Source organism: Rhamphochromis sp. 'chilingali' (genome assembly GCF_963969265.1).
Source record: "Rhamphochromis sp. 'chilingali' genome assembly, chromosome: 10".
Classification (NCBI taxonomy): Eukaryota; Metazoa; Chordata; class Actinopteri; order Cichliformes; family Cichlidae; genus Rhamphochromis; species Rhamphochromis sp. 'chilingali'.
Window position 1 is genome coordinate 19915680 of NC_137937.1, and position 19532 is coordinate 19935211.

Consider the following 19532-nt stretch of genomic DNA (forward strand, 5'->3'; position numbering starts at 1 on the left):
ACACCTTCCCCTCCAGCTCCACCTCAACCTCCCGTGTCTCCTCCATCAGACGCTCATCTTGGCTCATCCACTCTTTCTCTGGACTCTTGAAAAGACACAGTGACCCATCGCCCTGCTGCCATGAAGACTGCTCTGGCTGTGCTGCTGCTCATCTCTCTGGCCTGCCACAGTAAGTTTTTAGGAGAAGGGATCAACTTTGCTGATTACATACTAATTGGAGACTTTGTGGTGGAGAGAATCCATTTTTGGGGGAGAATTAGTCACTATATTTCAAATTAAGCCTGTCTGTTGGACATACTTAAATACCTTTGAGTGTGTGCAGATGTTCCCCAGTCTCAAATTGTAGGAGGCGACAGAAGCTGGATACTCTGCTCAGTGTGTGTGTGTGTGTGGGTGAATGGACTAATAAGAAGGTGGTTGCATACCTGCATGCTTGCAGCCACTTTTTGAATATGCATGCTTAGTCTCAAGCCAGGCACTCTCTCCTGTTCTGTCTGTGAAGGCCATGCTCTCAAATGTCACACATGCGTGGCGTCCAATGAGGAAGACTGCAACCGTCAGGGCTCCACCACCTGTCCTCAGTACGCTGATGCCTGCTCCACCATCACAGGGCCCAGTGAGTAAACACTCACACACATACATGTATAAACACACACAGAAAAACAAGCAGAACCAGTATGATGTGACTGGATACAGTAGTGCCTCACTAGAGGTCAGCACAACACTGACAACCCACTGCTTGATTGTGTCACAGATTCAGGAAACCAGTGCTCCTTAAAATAGTGCTTAAACAGTTTCCATTTCCATAAAAAGAGTTTTTTTTTAGTCAATATTAAAATCCATAAACCACAAACTAATAAAACTCACTTAGCTGCTTCTCTTTTCTCATGCATTTAGCTGAAGGGGCTGTGGCAAGACCTTTTTCTGTTGGTAACAAAAATCTGAGATTATTTCACAGAGTGAATTCGTAACAGATCAGATGCATCTGATGATATTCTAAGCACTAAAATGACCTAAAGTTTTTTTTCCACATAATGGTCACATGACATCTTTTATGTGTGTGTCCATTTGCGTGCTTGGAAAGTCTTCAGTTACTTCAACGCAGCTTACCCGTCACCCCCTCTGACCCGATCTCTTTCAGACACAGTTATGAAGTCGTGCACATACAAGGCCTTCTGTGACAAGGCTAACAGCGGCACTTCCGGAGCCAAGATGCATTGCTGCTTTGGCGATGACTGTAACGGGCCCCACAAGAGTCACAGCCACGGTGGTCATCACAACAGCACAGGGGCAATCTCTTCCAGCCCAGTCCTGCTGATCGCAGCCCTGCTGCTGCGTATGGCCTTGAGTCAGCTGTAAATTCCTCCATCTCTTCCTCCCTTTTTTTGTTTTATTTTCCTTCCAGTGATTCATCACCTCCTCTTTATCTGTTTTATTTTTAAGTTCAAAAAAGGGATTTGAGTTGCAGAGAGTTTCATGTGGTTTGTGACAAATATCGTGTTTCAACAAGGGTTTTTGACGGCTGTGGTGGAAGGGAGTGTGGTCTGTTCTGCAGGTACAAGCTGCTTTAAAGCTGCTTCCTTTGTCTAAGTTATCATCCTCTCAAACAGTACCCTTGTTCTCTGTAGCAGCTTGTTGAATTTAAGAGGATTTGAACCTGGGGAGTGTTTGTGGTGAATAAATGTGTACAAAGTTAAGAACAGCTCACAGCTCTGATGCACCCGGGGGGGGGGGACTCGGGTGTGGTTTTGGTAACTAAGTGCTGGGGTGCCTCACTAGTTTAGTGCACAGCTAGCTTGCTTCACACCATAGAACCACAAAACAAATCTCTTTCGGACGGTAATCTGAAACTGATTTAAAAGGTTTAAAATTGTCTGTGATGATGCTTTATTTTATCTGTATGCAAGCTTGTCTGAATAAAGACCTAATCACACCCTTGTTTCGTGTGTGGGTGCAGTGCATGTTAAACTGTGGCTCAGGTACCCTTGGTGTGGCATTTGACACACTGCTCCTCACTAAATTTGTGTTTATGTTAATGTCTCTGATGTAAAAGCACACCTCGGGCGTCTTCTGTACAGTAAAGGAAACATTCAGTCTGTGATTTTCAGCAGCAGCAGAAGGGTCTGCTGAAACTTCAAAGCTTCCTTTTGCAACAGTGTAAGTTAATTTCAGTGCAGTCGCCACAGGATATGAAATCAGTGAGGTAGGTCTCCGTCCTGAGGCAGGTCATATGACGTGCAACCACTTCCTCTTAACAGGAGGACACAATTTTGCCGAAAGCAACAAAAGTGAACACAGAATCCCTCCTGTGAATGTAGATATTTGTTATTTCAGCACTTACAAAGGTGTCGTGCTCAGATCCAGGAGAGACTTTACATGTGTGAAAACTTTAAAACCAGAATCTTGACTAAACTTGGAGTGAGATGTTGAAACTGAGAGGTCAGGTCAGTTCACCTTTTAAGCCCTCTTTTTTTTTTTTTAAATCAAGTGTTTCATCACAGACCTCAATTGTGGTCACTTTTGTGTAAAGGTGGAATAAAGCAGGCTTTAAGCATTTTATTAGAATACGCTGAGTTTCTTTACATCCTGTGGCAATGTCAGATGGATGACTCATTATTTTACACAACATTTAACACTGAAGTTGCTGTTTTGCAAGTTAGACAAATTTAAGATACTTACTAAAGTTTTATCTATGAGCTCTTCAACTTAAGTACCCATAGAAACTGCCAATAAGGTAATGTGTTAAAAAGGATCCTTTCTGTATAAGTTTAAAGCCTGAATTTCCATGAACACCTTTGACTGACAGCCTTAAATTCCTCCACACTTGCATATATTTGCTTTTGATGTGTCTTCTTTAACTTTGGATGTTTGTCTCTGATAGCACTGGGCTACACTAGTGCTTTGTCGCTGTGCTTCAACGGTCGTGCTTCGGGATATAAGGTTAGTAAATATAAGTCTGATAACCACAAATGCTTTTTCATGGAATATGTTTTGCATATTTTTGTTGCACGGGATCACATGCAGCTACAACACTCAACTCTTCCAATAGCACGCACTAATCGGCATAACCGACCGTTTTCTCTTTATCTAAATAATGCAGAACTTTCATGCAGGCGTGCGGCTGCTATTGATGACACTGGTCATGTGACACGAGAATTTATGGGGTTAAAGGTCTGCAGAGGAGATCTATCAACAAATACACTTACAACTACACGACGAAGTTGATTTTTTTTTTCTCCTTTTTAATGTGTGAAAGCGTTTGAAACAGCATTTTAAAGGGTTCCCGTGAGGCAGTTAATATCTTTAAATTTGAACAACAGCCTCGCTTTTGGTGGAGAACCTTTAACTTTAGGCTTGCTTCATATATATATTTTAAAGCACCAACTGTTTTTGGCATAACATCTCGCACCTGTCAGCATCACCTACCAGCGGTAATGACACTGTGAGTCTTGTATTCCTGTTTATCCAGGTTTACACTCCCTTCCCTTTCAGCTGTTCTATGTGAACTACCGGGTTCATCTGAGTGTGTGCGTCTCGTGTTTGTCTTTTTTTTTTTTTTAAACTTAAAACTGAAGATAAAAGTAGAGTGTGTATGTGTGTGACAGAGAAAAAAGACCTGTTCAGATTAAAGCAACAGCAGACAGGAGGAGGAGGAGGAGGAGAGCCCTGCTTGTGCTCATGGGACGCATAGATCACATCCGGGGCTGGTTTATTCTAATAACGAAACGTCCAACCCGGAAAAAAGGACAAGTCTTCTGAAATCGGATCACACAAACAAATTGAAGAGGGTGTCGGAGTTTCACGCACGCCGGTCTTGCGAATATCCACGGCTTATTTTAGGTTTTAAAAACTTTATTTAGCATGCTTCTGTTCACCAAACTCGCGTCTCTCTCCGCTGCTTCGTAGCCCTGCGGGGCGCTGGCTTTGGCGCACGCCGACTCTCCATAGCGGGTAAGTTAAGTCGACAAGGGGACTTTGTGTGTGTGTGTGTGTGTGTGTGTGTGTGTGTGTGTGTGTGTGTGCGTGCGCGCGCGCGCGCGCGCGGTACAGTAGGTGTGGCTGGCCGTTGAGTCGTTGGATCTGGTGAGTCAGTGCAGGTCATCTGAGCTGAACAAATGTAATGTCTGTCAGGTGTTGCTGAGTAATTGCGCCTGATCACATTTTGACACTTTTCATTGCATGCTCATAATCACGTTGGACATGCACGCGCATGGCAGTCAAGCTTGGTATCCAGGGGCGTGCTGCACGCCGCAGCTCTTACTGTCAGTTAAACGATTTGCTCGATTAACTGGTCCACAAAATGCCAAACATCTTAAAATAGCGCTCCATACTAGACGAAAACCCCCCAATTGTGTTCCGGATTTCAAGATCCGGATTTCTGCTTTTGTATAATCCTTTAAGATCATTTTATTTATTTATTTATTAAATTTTACATAAAAGTGATTGTAGGGAGTGTTGAAACTACTTGGGTGAAGATTGTTTGATGACACAACAAACTGTATTTTTATTTTATTAAGGAGCTATTCACCGTTTTCACACCTCAAAGTTAACTCAAATACCAGAGGAAGAACTACCGAGCCTGTCTTTAGCAGCTCTGGGGTGAACTTTGATAAATCTGAGAACAAAGTAAAGCATTTACCAGGCAGAACAAAAGATGCTGCACTGCTGTAATATGTCTGTAACAAGTTTCCCCCAACGATTAAGAAGAACATGACTAAATCTCTCAGACATGCCACACGTTGGTCTAAGAGATTTACTATCAGTTTCTGTCAAACTGTGTTGTTTGCACACAGATGAAGCAGATATGTAAAGGTGTTGTAGGTGGTTTTCATTTCATTACCTTGGATGTGGTATAAGTCAATTAATATCGCTGCTGTGATCTGTACATTCTGTTTTCCTGCACACAAACTGATGATTGCTCTGTTTATATTATCCTGCCACGTTTCAAAGCTAAGGTACTTGATAGAAATGTAAAGACAGTTGAAATGACATTTGTCAGTTTTACCAAAGATGCCACAGTTTCGCCGCTGCTTGTCTTTATAATGGCTAAGCCAGATGCTTTCTGATGCCGAAAATGGTTTATTGTGCACATGGGTGCATGTGTGGGGAGTGTGCTACTGTCAGAGCTGACCTCTGTGGCATCGTTTTCATTTTTCCATTACACCAAGGCTTTCTGTAGAGCGCCTCTGTATCTTTGACCTATTTAAATAGCAGCAGACTAACACATCAGAAGCACAACCCACAAATTTTTTCAAAGCAGTTTCAAAATGAAACATTTTCTTACCCACGAACTCAAAAATAGATTCACTGGAGATTCATCGGCACGGTGAAGACATAGTCTGTGTTTGTCTTCTGTTCCTCTGAGCGGGTTGTCTGAATATTTTCATGGAAATGTTGATAATTTCCATCTCCTGAAGGCTTCTGAGCCAGGACGAGCCCGTAAAAAAGTACTGGCAGGGCGCACGGCCATTCAGTCTTGATTATGTATTTTATATGACTGTCACGTTATAATTTTTGGTCTTTTATAAAAAGATCAGTCACAGATGTGGCCTAGTTTGCCATCATATTACCTTTGTGGCCTCATTACATTCAAGTTTTTCCATAGATTCAAATCTAGTAAGGATCTTCCAAATGGATCTATTAATTTATTTGATTATTTATTTTACTGGGTGCATCCAACTTTGGAGTTTGTCTTTGTGATTACTTCACATTTAGTTGACAGAGATGCAAAAGAGGCTCCGTCAACAGTGAAAGTTCCTTTGGCAACTTAAGGAGGACAAGAATATAAATGAAGCCATAAGCCTTGTGGTTCCCCATAAGAAAAATAAATACTATGAAATGTTTGCCAATTGATAAAATGTAATTAAAAGTCTATAGAGCTGAGGCTCTCTGGGCCAAATGAGCCTCGACTGTGTTGAGGAATCAGTCAGCAGCTTGGTGATTCACACGCATGGCATTGTTTCAATGAACACATCTCACCAGCTTTCTTCCCCTCCTCTCATCTTCTTTCTTCCCTCCCTCGCTCCCTGCCTTTCCTCCCTCTCCTCTCTCCTTGCTCTTCTCTCTTCTCTGGCCAATGGAAATGTGCGTGTGTGCAGATCATGAGTGCAGTCTGTAATTTTTGGCTGTGGTGGAGGGCCTCAGCTCAGCCTCGGGCTTCAGGGTTTGCTGCACAGCCTCAATCACGTCACATGAAAAACTGCTGAGTGCGAGCGGTCTATTTCTTCCTGCGTGTGTGCGCGCATGCATGCCTGTGTGCGCTTGAACACTAAATGAAAGATGATTTATCCTCCACATCTGCCTGTCTTTGCCTCCTGTTGCTCCTTTCACATGTTGTCTCTCTTTGTCCATCCCACTCGAATCTTTCTCTTCCTAACTGTCCGTCTGTCCCCAGTGATATGTGATATCGACAGCATGCCGTACGTGGACCGGTTGAACCGTGTGTGCGGCTTCCTGGACATCGAAGAGAAGGAGAACAGCTGCCGCTTCCAGAGACGATACTTCATCCTTGACACGCAGGGAAATGCACTGCTGTGGTATATGGACAACCCTCAGGTGCTCCACACGCGCATGCACGACCCACACTTTCACAAATAGCAAGAGGAAATGAAATTGACCAATAGTGGTCATATAACCTTGGACTCTGAGCCAACGACGAGTCTGTGTATTTGTGTTTGTATGCAGAACCTGCCCAGTGGAGCCAGCTCTGTTGGCAGCCTGAAATTAACCTACATCTCTAAGGTAAACCACTTTCATGACTGACTCCGCAGTGTGGTTGCATACAGTAAAGTCCAGCGCACCAACTTAGATATCTAAAATGCGAGCACACAAGAATTCACAGAATACACACAAATAGCATGCAAATTCGTGCAGGAGTTCATAGATACACAAAGAGGTCAGAGTTATCTCTAGTTAACGGTCACATGCAGCGCAGAGCTGAGGCAGACGCTGTGAAGTTTTCCAGATGTCAGAGCGCTCATTGAGGTAACCACAGATAATGACATCTGGCTCCTCTGCACTGCAGCACTGACGGCTTCTCCCTGGACACTCAGTCAGATCTATGTCAAAAATGTGAATCTTCTATTCCTCTGTTTTTTTTCACTCCTTTCAGTTTATATTCACATTTCTTTTCTCTTCTTCTATCCTCAGGTGAGTGAAGCTACAACGAAGCAAAAGCCCAAGACAGAGTTCTGCTTTGGTGAGTTTTTTAGGGAGGAACAGAGTGACACTGATGAAATGGTTCACAATCACATAATCTCCCATATGTGATAGTATTGTCCATTGCATTTAATGTGGATATTTACGGAACTGATTTCTTCTCCGGCAGTCATCAATGCACTTTCGCGACGGTACTTCCTGCAAGCCAATGATGTGACCGACATGAGAGACTGGGTGGCTGCTCTCAACAAGGCCAGCAAGATAACAGTAAGTGCCGTTACATGAGAAAATGCTTGATCTAGCAGTTATTGGTGGTGTTAGGGTGGGGGAGTGGGGGTTGTTTCCACCTGAGTGCAGGAAGCTGCAATTTTGCTGCGGTGGGACTGAAACCAGTTTGACCCAGGCGGCTGCAAATGCCAGCCCGTTGCCCACAGATACCCCTTCGCACACAGACACACACACACACATACACACATTGCTGAATGAGGAAACTGTGAATGTGCAAGAAGACGAGTGATAACGCAAACGTCACTGCGGTGAAGGTGTCGAAACTTGTTCATATGTATTTGCATAATATTTGTGTGAGCTCAATGAAATGTCCGGGAGCCTCGTTGATCAGTGATATTCAGATGTCTCCTGATGGAAGGTAACAGAGAAGAGTGTCTCTCTGCCTCTCTCACCTGCTCACTGACACAGGAAGCGGCACTGTTCACTCTTTTTCACTTCCCCATCGAGGGCAGGGCTGCTCTGCCGCCTTTTTTTTTTTTTCTTTCATCTTTTCTTTTTCTTTTTCTGAGCGAGTGTAAAAAAGGAAATCATGATGTAATTGCAGGAATAAAAGTGGCACGGGGGGAGTAAAGTTATTAAAATGCATCTCTTAATATTTGTCTGTTTGAGCTAGATGTGTTGCAGTTTATTAGGAAATGATACATTTAGCTGAATGATTCAGCTGAATGACCAGTTTTGGGAAACTGTAGGCTAGATAACGGCTCTAAAAGCAGAAAATGCAGCACAGCATCACACAGTCGTACTATTGTTTTTACTTTATGACCAGCATGCACCTGCAAATCTGTTGTTTTTCTTCTTTTCCTGCTCCCTACTTGATATACACCCCACGCTAACATTTGTGTGTCTAGTGGGTTTTATTTGCTTGGATACACTTGGTTGCGCTTTTGTGCATCAGTGGACTTTGAGAAAGCTTGCATCTCTCATAGCAGATCACATTTGATGTGTTTTCAGTTATCTCTGCAGTAAAACAGTCACGGTGTTGTGGCGAGCGTATGACTAAGAAAGTATTCCCAGAGTGAGGAAGAGCGGCTGTGGAAATTAAACAATTAAGTCCTTTTATTTGCTCTCAGAGGTGTCCCGTCTCTTCACAGGTGCCTAAGTCTTGCCCTGCACCTGTGAGGCCTGATGTGACCACAGTGATCAGTGACGCTCAAGGAGGGAAGAGACAACAGGCCTACAAGGCTGAGATTATTGGCGGCGTGGTGGTGCACACTCCTATTCAGGTAAAATGAATAGGACACACACACTTTTTTTTTTTTTTTTTTTTAAGCATTATAAGAATGAAAACTGTGGCAAAAGCACACAAAAATGCGGTGTGCTAAGCTAGTCTGAGTTATCGACAGTGGTGGTTTCCGTGACCGTGATATCTAAAGTGATAATAAAGATGGTTTTCATGAAATGTTTCAGAACGACAATGAAGAGACGGAAGGGAGAGAGAGGAAGAGCAACAGGCCGGGTTTGCTGAGATGTGGTTACTGTGTTAAACAGGGAAATGTGGTGAGTCTCATAACAGGTTTAGACTGAGACTGAGTCTGAGTAAAAAACAGCATGTGTGGAAATGGTAATGTGGTATGTGTTTCAGAGGAAGAGCTGGAAGAGGCGGTTTTTCACCCTGGATGACAACGCAGTCAATTACTACAAGACTGAGTCGGTGAGAAAACAGGGTTTTCATGTTTTTGCCCATGTTTCTACATGCTTAAGAGTGACTATTATCTTTGTCGGAATATTTTTGTCCCAAATTTTTGAAAACTACAGTGTTATAGCAGCCAAAACATTAAAAAATAACCCACAATAATACAAAAACAAAAAATCTGTCTTAGGAGAAAGATTTTATCCGATCTATTCCACTGAGGGACATTCAGAAGGTGCATGAATGCCTTGTCAAGTCGGGGTGAGTAAAACATGAAAGTTGTCTGAGTCTGCCAGCATTTTTGCTTTCCCTCTGTCTGGTTATCGCTATACTATGTAAACAATTGTGAATACTTGCATGTGAGCAGATGATACACTCTTAACCGGTTTTAAAGTGTTGCATTGCATGTATGGACAAGTTTATCCTTATCATTTTTAGATGAGTTTCACAGGTTTTAAAAGGGGCCCTTAAATATAAGTTATAAATGGTGTGAACAAAGGTAGTGAAAGTTTGAAATAATGAGGTCAACATGTGATCGTTATGAGCCAAACGTGTAGGCTTCAGTCTGATCTAAACCCAGATTATTTTTTTTCTACTCATAACTCTGTGAGCCTTCTCAGAGAAGCTCCTCTCACCTGCTGCCCAAACCTTCTGTTTGCGAGAAGCAGCTAATCAGAAGAGAGCTGGATCAAAGTGAGCAAAAACAAATAGCTTTAGACAGATGATAAACTGAGGAACTGCACCATGGCTCAGTATTAGGAAATTAGGTTACACTTTATAATACGCCGCGTGACTAAAACTGTAATTTCTCTGTAATTAAATTGAACTTTTTTTATTTGAAATTACAATCTAATTATATTTCCCTACAAATGCTTAACGGTAGGTAGACTACCAAAAGGTGTTAACAAGTCAGGATTTTACAGGAAACACTGAAATAATTGCACTGTGTAAGTAATTTTATGCGGTACAGTAATTTTAAGTATTGCATAACTGAAACGCACTCCATAATATGGCCCGTGCCCCAAAAAGTACAGCATACTTACAGTTTAAGATGGGGAAATATTGTATTTTTATCCATAAAATGACCAAGAAATTACAAAATATCTAAAATTACTTACAGTATCATTTCTGTCTTTTTCCCTGTAAAATACATCAAGTTATGCACTACTTAGATTTATTTACAATATAATATTTTTTTGTTTCCTCTAGAAACCTGTCTTGTTACCCCCTTTTTATTCTAGTGTACCGTATTTTTCGGACCATAAGGTGCATTAAGCGAAACAAGCATTGGCATTCATCTTCCAGCTTCACTGTTTATGTTATGCTAGCGATCACGTAGCACATCATTATATACCAGCTAGTCCAACTTCAGTAACCCTACAAACTTCACTGCTGTTTCGTTTTCTGTCTTCATTTATGTTGGAAGTTATAGCAGAGCTGTAAGTTTTAATTTTTCAGAAATCTCTCAGTCAGAACATCATGTTTCGGTGGAAACTAGCGCGCTAACTTCCTGCTAAGGCTCCTGACTACGGTAGCCGCAATGCTCCGACAATCCATCAAGCGGTGCGGCTTCGTTGCTTACCAAAGTCGTACTAAGACATTTTTTTGACAGATGTTTGAGTGCCGTGAACCACATAAAATCGGTTCGAGGTCAGTAAGCACAACCAGAATTCATACATAAGGCGCACTTTCGGTATACATGTCTTTAAGTATTTGTAGGTAGGTAAATATAATTAGATTACACTTTAAAATAAAATACATAGAAATTCCATTTAATTACAGGGGGATTACGTCCTTAGTCACTGGCCATATTATGAACTATTGCAGAAAATTAAGAATTATTTAGTATTGTAAATTCACAGCTACTGTAATCAAGAGTCCAAGAAAAACTGGAACTGCAAATGATCATCATAGGTCCCCTTTTAAATATCAGTGCAAGATAAAGTTTTATATAGTTTATAGTTTATATAGTTTTAGCTCATGATCCAGTATTGAAGTTGGCCACTGAATACAACTTGACAGCTGGAGAAGTTGTGGATGGTCTTAAAAAATACATGGAAAATATTTTTGTTCAGATCTTTAGTATGAGTTTTTGCCGTTTTTATAAGTGGACATTACAAACAAACTTTATTTTCATGTCTACCGTCTTATTGTATGCGCTGTTACAGTGTTTTCCCCCCTCTGTTGAAACCTCTCTTTCTCCCTTAATAATTAGTCACTTTAGGCTTGAAGTTGAGCTTCAGTTGCGAACCTATTAGATTCATTTGTATATACTTGCTGAACTTGAATGTATAAGTATTGTAAATGACACTGTAGAACACACTCTAGCTTTTGTCCCTTTCTTTAGCTGCTTTAAGTTTTAACTTTTTGCATCCATCAGGGAGCTCCTGCTTAGAGACAACCTCTTTGAGATCATCACCAGTAACCGAACGTTCTACATTCAGGTAAAACCTTGTTCTCCTTTTGTATACAGCACTCATTAAAAAAAGGCCTGCATTCATGAAATGAAGGGAATGTCCCTGTTGTATTTTTAGACATTTGAATAAGAACAGAGAAGCTCTGTATTCCCTGGTGACACCGTCCTGATCTGTCGACATGTTTTCTCTAAATGCTCTGCTGCTGAAGTGTGGCGCAGTCGCTTTTTTAAGGAACATGCGAAGTTTGTTTTTGTGAAAGGGGCACAGCCATCTGTTATCATAACAACAATAATATCCGTTCCCCCTCCTCTCCCCCGGGAGAACAGCTGACGGAGGCGTTGGGGGCTGGATCAGATAGGAAGTGCGGGGATAGAGACAGACTGCAGGCAAGAGCGCTTTTGTTTGTTTGTGCAAGGGGAAAAAAAGGAAGTGTGAAAAACAAATAATAAAATGAAGTAAATAAAAACAGGATAACCACAACTTCTCATTCCGTGTGTGGACACTGTAATAAAAAGTGATCTAAGCTAAAATAAAGATGAATATTGGAGTCCTTACACACCTTTAATAGCTTGAGAGCGGATAGTGATCTCCTGTCGTGCATTCTTTCCAAACATAAACACATGACAATAAGTACAGTTACCACCGAGGATAATTTTCGAGTACTGTTCTAGCTTTTTTTTCTGATAACATCAGGCAATTCCCATGTAGTGCCAAACCACAATAATAGTTCCCTTAAGGCGCTTTATATTATAAGATGAAGACACTACAATAATAGAAAACCCAAACAATCAGACGACCCCCTATAAGCACGCAGATGACGACAGTGGGAAGGGAAAACTCGCTTTTAATAGGAAGACACCTCTGGCAAAATCAGGCTAAGGGGTGGCGATCTGCCAAGACTAGTTATGGTTGGGAAAGGGGGACAGGAGGAAAGACGGCCAGAGATTATTAATAACTAATGATTAAGTGCAAAGTGGTGTATAAACACATAGAGAGTGAAGAAGAAATGCTCAGTCCACACCAGCAGCCTAGACGTATTGTAGTGTAACTCAGGAAGGGTACGGGGTCATGTGAGCCAATCCTAAGTTTAAGCTTTATCAAAAAGGGAAAAGAGTGTCCAGGGTTGCCAGTTTGGATTTGTCTGTGGAGCTTGCTCCAAAGACGAGGGAAGCTGAAAGCTCCGTCTCCCATTCTATTTTTATGATTAATATTTGTGTTGCTGTCGAACACCAGCAACATCTTTGCTGATGCCTCACTACCTGCCGAAGCGAGTTCTGGTGCTCTGCCTTTGGCAGATGGGTAATTTGAGCCTGGTTCTGTTGGAGGCTTCTTCCTGTTAAAAATGAGTTTTTCCTTCCCGCCATTGCCAGGTGGTTGCTCATAGGGCATTGTTTGATTTTTGGGTCTTTACCTTACAGTATACAGCGCCGTGTGACGACTGCTGTTGTTGCGTTTTGGCCTTATTAAAGGGCAGGTAACAGGCACAAAAGCTACCATGAAACATAACATGGGCCCTTTCTCTCTACAGACAGACTCGCCAGAGGAAATGCATGGTTGGATCAGGGACATTCAGATGAAGATCCAGGATTTCAGGGGTCCCTCTAAGGTAACTCTATCTTCAGAAATGGATAATTCTTTACTTCTAGCTGTAAGTTATTGGGAGAAAAGTGTAAATCCTTGCTTACGATTGACAGCGGGGATGCTTTTGTCTCTTTAATTGCAGGGTTTTTCTTTTAAACGTGCTTCTTCGTGCTATCGGAGTTACAATCCTTCCTCTACATCTCGTGGTTCGCAGAGTGAAGCAGATAGGAGACCTCAGCTGGTGAAGTCCTGCTCTGTGGCGCCAGGATGGCAGCCCTGGACACCCGTTCCATCGTGTGAACCGTCTATCATGGATAACGAGGATGAGGACAGCGCCTTCAGCTCTGTGCCGCTCTCCTCTTCGTCCACCTCCTCATCTGCTTCCTCCTCCTCAAACTCCCTCTCTACCCAAAATCCTTGCCCCGTCACACATCCGGCACCTTCGGCCAGTGGACTGGGGATGCTCACAGCATCCGCAGATGCGGCGAGTGGGCGTCGAAGGCACCGCTCGCAGCCTCAGCCTCAAACCGGCTGCAGCTTTCCCTTCAGCCTGGATGACGACAGCATCCGCACCACAGATGTGTAATCCAGAGATGTTTGAGGAGACTCCTGCGTGGGCTGTGCTGACACCTGTTTTTAAATGAATGTGACTCCTATTGAAGGGCCACTGTGACCATCTGCCTCAATGCCAGGCCATGAGCTTGGTGCCCCCTACTGGTGAAGTAGCACTTATACAGATGAAGGATGCACCCGGCTGCAGGAAGGCTAAGAGGCATAGTGTTTGTTGTACACAGGACTGTGAACAGATAAAACGGAGTGTTTTCTTTTTCCTTTTTTTGTAAGTGTAACTTCCTCTGAAAACTTGAATGATTTTGTTGATTATTGCCGACAGTAAAATGATGGCACACGCTTTTCACTCTGTTTCTTTGCTCCTATCAGCAGGACCCCATTATCACCCCAGTTACAAGTGTTCACATTCACAATATATTTTTATGTCCAAGCTTGTTTTTGTGTTTAAATGTATCAGACGGTTGTGTTTCTGTTTTTTGTTTTTTTTTGTTTTGTATTTTTTTTCCCCGGGCCAACAGTGTTTTCCTTTGCTCTTGAGGGGCATCATGTGTGGGAAAAACTTCACATAATAATTAACAAGCATTTTATACCTGTTGTCTTTCATGTGTTTTGCCATGAAAACCCTCAGAGGCAAGTAAAGGGGGGAAAAAATCTGGTGATCCATTTCTAAACCTGCTCTATGTTGTTTCTTCTCTTGTTTGTATGAATTAAGAATGGCTAACATTTTTTTACATTTCATTCACTTTTTGCTAAATGTCATCTATTTGCTCTCTTTCTGAAAGGCTTTGCTCTTGCAATAGTCATTTTAGCCACATTAAGCCAACACTCCATTTTTAAAACAGACAAAGCCGGACATGTTTCCCTTTAGTTGGATTATTGTGTCTTAAAGGGAGCACACAAGTTCACCCATGGCTTGACACGCCTTCCACAACAGCAACTCTAAGGTACTAGGAAGATTGTACAGTTGATGCGAAGAAGAGTAACACTAATGACTGTGTGCACGATAACATCTGTATCAACAGATACTTCAGCTTGTGTCCGCTGGCATGTTTTTTCGCAGCATGCTGGGAAAACCCAACCCACCTACGTACGTCAAAAGAAAAGCAAGATGGGACCTTTAGATAAGTTCTTAAGACATAATATATGTGCTTTGTTTTTAAGAGTGGATGAAGAAATTAACATAAATGCTTTTACCTTAGAACATGGCACAGTGGGACCTGTCACCCTCTCGTGGCCAATATAAGTATTACAGAAATGGCAAAGGGCAGGAAATTATTATTATTTTTCCCCTTGTTTTCAGTGAAAAACCCCCATAGAAAAGCATGTTTTTCTGACAAAAGGTTTTTCTTCCAGCTGTTTTCCAACATGAGAAGAAAGTGAGTTGGAAAAAATGGTTCTGACACTGGCAGCCTTTGCCTCTTTTTTTTTTTTTTTTTTTTTTTTTTTTTTTAAATGTGCCAGAGCATTTTAGGGGGAAAATTTAATTTAGAAAATTAACCTTGCCAAACCAGCCCTTGTTTTTCATAAACCCGGGATGGAGAACAAGTTAGTGTTTGCAAATGGATCTCCGCAATTTTTTGTTCTTGCTTGCCTCTCAGGGCTTTTGTATCCACCACTATTAATATTAATACTTGGCTTAAAGATCAATTTTCAGTAAGCTGTGACTCTTCCGTTTGGTTTGAACACAGTACCATACTAATGCTGCAGTGTTTTCATGGTACTAATTTAGCTCAGTTGTTGGTAAAGCAGTTTTCTTTTTGCAGAATTATGTGGGAAGATTTGCGACTGCCTTGGGTAATGTTATCTGCACTTTGTGTTTCTTATTTTTACTTTTTTTTTCTTGTTTTGTCACAGCTTTCACACCATGTACTACAGTTTCCTCTTAGATTATGCCTTTTGTTTTTTTACACCCTTGTTAGGTTCACCTTGAGATTTCATTGATGTGGTACCAGGTTTATTCCTGTTTCCGTTTTCTGACGCTATATGCACTCATCTGCCTGCAATTAAGCTTAATTTTCTTTCTTGTGAATAAAACAAGGCTTTTTATTTGTCTAGTTTAGGCTGTTTTTGATTTTTAAGGTTTACGACTTTCCCACCTCCTGTCATGTAATGCCTTGTATGCCCATACAGAGTTTAAACCTAAACACATTGTAACATTAAGGTTATCTTTTGATCGAAGTGATGCTGGTGAGTCTTAAAAACTTTTTATGTGTTTTCTCTGTAAAGGGCGAAAATCCCCAACTTCCAAACATTCAAAGGGTCAGTGCCAGCACACTTGCCCTTTAACACTGTCACCTTAAAACACATGCATGACATATAGACACAAACACGAGCGTGCATGCACACGCCAATTGAGTGGCCAGAGGCTGAGTTAAGTGAAGTGTTTCACACATCCAGTGCAAAGTCCATTAGATAAATTGCCCTAAAACTCTGTCCTGACCTCTGTCCACTTCCCTCTGTGCCTCCTAGGGCAGCTGTGCGACTGGTGAGGGTGAAATGTCTCCAACTGAACAGCTTAAATTGTGTCAGTATAGGTAAAAAGGCCCTCAGTGCTCGTGAAATGTCAGCTGTGTTGAAATGAGTTTTCAGTCTGTTAAAGACAAAGCTCCTGGAGGTAATGAGAGAAATCCAAGCAGAAACACAGGAAAAGTGGAGATGAAGCCAGTGACTAATTTTTTACGAGGTTTAGGAAAGAAAAAAAAGAAATGAAGTGGATAGGGGGTGACATTCTGGGGAACGTGTACCTGTGCATGACCTCCAGGTTTAAAAACTTCCTTAACTGTGGGGCTTGGCATGGATCTGAATCTTGAAAGCAACATAGAAAGCTCAGAAGTAATCTGAGGAGTTTCTTGCCTCTCTGAGTTTGTTCATAGTTTGAGAAACAAAGAGATAAACGTCTGGAAATACAGCGTCACGGTAGAAGCCTTCGAGGTTGAACTTCTTTTTCCTGTCTGCACAAACATAACTTAAAGGTCACAAAGCACTTCGGTCTGATGCCTGTGAGTGACGGGCAGCTATGAGGGCAGGCAAACACACTGCTCCCCTAAATGTTAATGTTCCCACATGAATGACTCTGCAGCACACTGCACTCTCTCTTTCTCTCTGCCTCCTGCTCACATTGGTTACACTCTGGTTATTTTAAATGTTACAAAATAAAATTATTTCTCTCAGCAGAAATGATTTTAAGATTAAAGCTTGTTGTTGCTTGTACACCGATTTGAGGATTTATTTGTTTCTTATGACATCTTATGATAATCATCTCTTATGCTACCAGTTATTAGTTCCCCGTTTGCAGAAGATTACCACTAGAGGGAGCTGTGATACACCGCACTTCATTCAACATACTATGAGGCTGTCAAAACACTCAATGAGCAGCATGCTTGTAGTTCAGTGAGATTACATTGACTTGCTGTAAACTCCCTAAAAAGTCTGACAAGAAGCTGTAAAGCCTTTCAGCATTAAAGCACTGAAATAGTATTTTAAATCTGAACAGTTGCAGCATTTTCTCATTGATTTTCACACTAATCCCCTCCAAGATATAAGCACAATAATAAAACCAAGGAGGGCAAATAATAACAAAGACTTGTTTAGAAAAGAAGTGTATTATCAGTAATCACAGACTGGCTGTATTATATAAAAATAAACACATTAAAACTAGACAGACTCGGTCAAGTTTTGTTCTAGCGAAAAAATCTTTTGCATATAAATTTGATTCTCCAGAGGTTTAAGGGTTACTTTGTGTTTTGTAAAGCTTATAGGCCCTGAATACAATCCAGTGCAAAAATGTAGACACTGTGGCATGAATATCCAAGTGGGACTTGAAGTTTATGTGTCAAGCTCTATTTCATACCCTTAAAATCTCAGAGAAGCTGAGCATCAAGACCTTTGATGGTGAGTTACCCGCATAGAGTTTTGCCCACAGGTCAATAAACTGAGAGTGTTCATTCATTCATGGGTAACAGTGTTGTAAAGCTCTGGAAGAGTGTGTCTGTGACACTACTTCTAATTGCAAGACTTTCTCGGGTTCCTGTAGTTCAGATTAATAATAGCTAATAATTCAGATTAAACTAGTTAATGTGTGTGTGTGTGTGTGTGTGTGTGTGTGTGTGTGTGTGTGTGTGTGGAGTCCTTTAGATAATGGTTTAGGTAAACCATTTTGGTTTAGTGTGATGTCATATTGCTCTGTTATTAGTCCGTTAATTCTCTGATATTACAGATGAGCAAAGCATTAAATTAGTGCCCAGCAGAAAGCAGAGGCTTTCCAACATGTGTAATATGAAGTCATATTAATGTGGAACAGGTTTTCCTTCATCTGGACTCAGAGGCCCCCTCTGGACCACTGCCAAACCTCCACCCTCCGCTGTTCCCACATCAGACCACCTTACAAACTGGAGGCAGGGGGGGTTTGGAATGTATTCTGCCCTGTGTGATGTGATTGTTTGCAGAGAAATGGGTTGACCTTGCCCCCCAATGCCACACACACATACACACACTCGTTCTAGCCGAGCTGGAGGTGTGTGAGACAGACCTGCTGAGTGCAGGAGGTCTGGGACCCCTTCACCACTTCCTCCAGACAGAGAACAGAGGATCCAGTCAGCTGAAGCCAGGATGGGACAATAATGAGCCTTCCAGCAACCACCACCACCTCATTTATTCAAACTGTTGCCTCTAGCTTTTCTTCTTCTGGACCAAGCAGCTACAGGATCATACCAAATGAAGAGTTATACCCCAAGAAGCCGATTTAATAATGAGATTAAGCACTTAAAACTAAAGATTAAAATATTAGACGTGGGACTGTTTTAAATAGCAAGTACACAAAAGTATTCAGTCAAACATGAACTTGACTGAATACTGAGGTGTGTGCCCTGTAAAAATGTGGTTTCCAATAGTAAATGTTTCATTTTCAAAGAAATGTGCCTACATTTTGAGAGCAATCGGATAGTTAGACAAAAAAACCATTTGTTCTTAAAGACAAGTTTCAAACTCATAATTTAAATGATAAATTAACGCTCTTTGTTAAGTAAGATTCTTTTAAAGAATTAGTAGTTTTGTCACTATTTGGTTATTAATCCGAAATATTTCTCCAAGGTTTGTATTTTATTATCACAAATATTTATAGGCCGTCTATAGAAAAATGGTTAAAATAAAATTTTCATGTTTTAACGCTTATAAAGAAGCGCCAAACTGCGTGTATTTTAAGCGGCAATTCGGCAGGTTTCGATTTAGCTTGCAGGCCCATATTAATAATTAATTGACTTTTAGCAAATATTTCTGGGAAACTATATTTAAACTTAAAAAAAACTTGTGTTTCGAGGAATAGAGAAAATACTTGTAATTTTCTAAATAAATAAACGGATTGCAACAACCTTCCAATAGCCTGAAAACCAAAATACATTAATAACATGTTTCTTTTATGTAGGAAGCCCTCTGAAATATATATATATATATTTAAATCTTGTATGTTTGTATGTGGGTTTGCTGTTTCAGATAGATTAAAAAGCAAATGAGGTGAGTAATTAAACCAAAGTTAATTGCGAAAAAGTTTATTGTGGGAATTGTCCAGCCTATTTCTTTCTGCAGAACTGTTGTTTCAGCGGTGTCATCACACAAATACAGTTTTAAAGAAATGCAAAAGAGTCTTTGTTGTGTAACAATATTTAAGTTGACGTTTTGACTTATCACTGAAAAGCAAAATCTTTGAGCAGTGGACTATAAAAAAACCTTCTGTAAACAAACATAATAAATGTGACGAACATTATTCAGGCCAATCTTTCTGGCAGGGAAACGCTAATCTGCCCAGACTGTATAGGCTCGGCTACATCAACAAAATAATCTACTGCAGTTTCTCTTGAATTTTCATTTTCCACCTCCCAAAAATGATTGTTTAG

The 19532-nt window shown here is 41.2% G+C and overlaps 2 protein-coding genes across 3 annotated transcripts; both read left to right on the forward strand.

Moving 5' to 3' along the window:
* The first annotated feature begins 40 nt into the window (after positions 1-40).
* On the forward strand, positions 41-1611 carry LOC308404970 (uncharacterized protein). The gene is made up of 3 exons (XM_080895301.1): positions 41-169; positions 503-616; positions 1142-1611. The coding sequence occupies exons 1-3, from the start codon at positions 121-123 to the stop codon at positions 1357-1359; spliced, it is 381 nt and encodes a 126-aa protein (XP_080751427.1). The 5' UTR covers positions 41-120; the 3' UTR covers positions 1360-1611.
* Positions 1612-3700: 2089 nt separating this feature from the next.
* On the forward strand, positions 3701-15690 carry plekha2 (pleckstrin homology domain containing A2). Of its 2 annotated transcripts, none has more exons than XM_080893117.1 (12): positions 3701-3951; positions 6395-6555; positions 6685-6741; positions 7150-7198; positions 7328-7425; positions 8538-8669; positions 8854-8943; positions 9029-9097; positions 9267-9337; positions 11457-11520; positions 13022-13099; positions 13217-15690. In XM_080893117.1, exons 2-12 carry the CDS (start codon positions 6415-6417, stop codon positions 13658-13660), a joined length of 1293 nt encoding a protein of 430 aa, XP_080749243.1. In that variant the 5' UTR covers positions 3701-3951; positions 6395-6414; the 3' UTR covers positions 13661-15690. The 2 variants fall into 2 exon arrangements, with proteins under 2 accessions (XP_080749243.1, XP_080749244.1); XM_080893118.1 differs by having other exon boundaries at positions 13289-15690.
* Positions 15691-19532: the final 3842 nt, after the last annotated feature.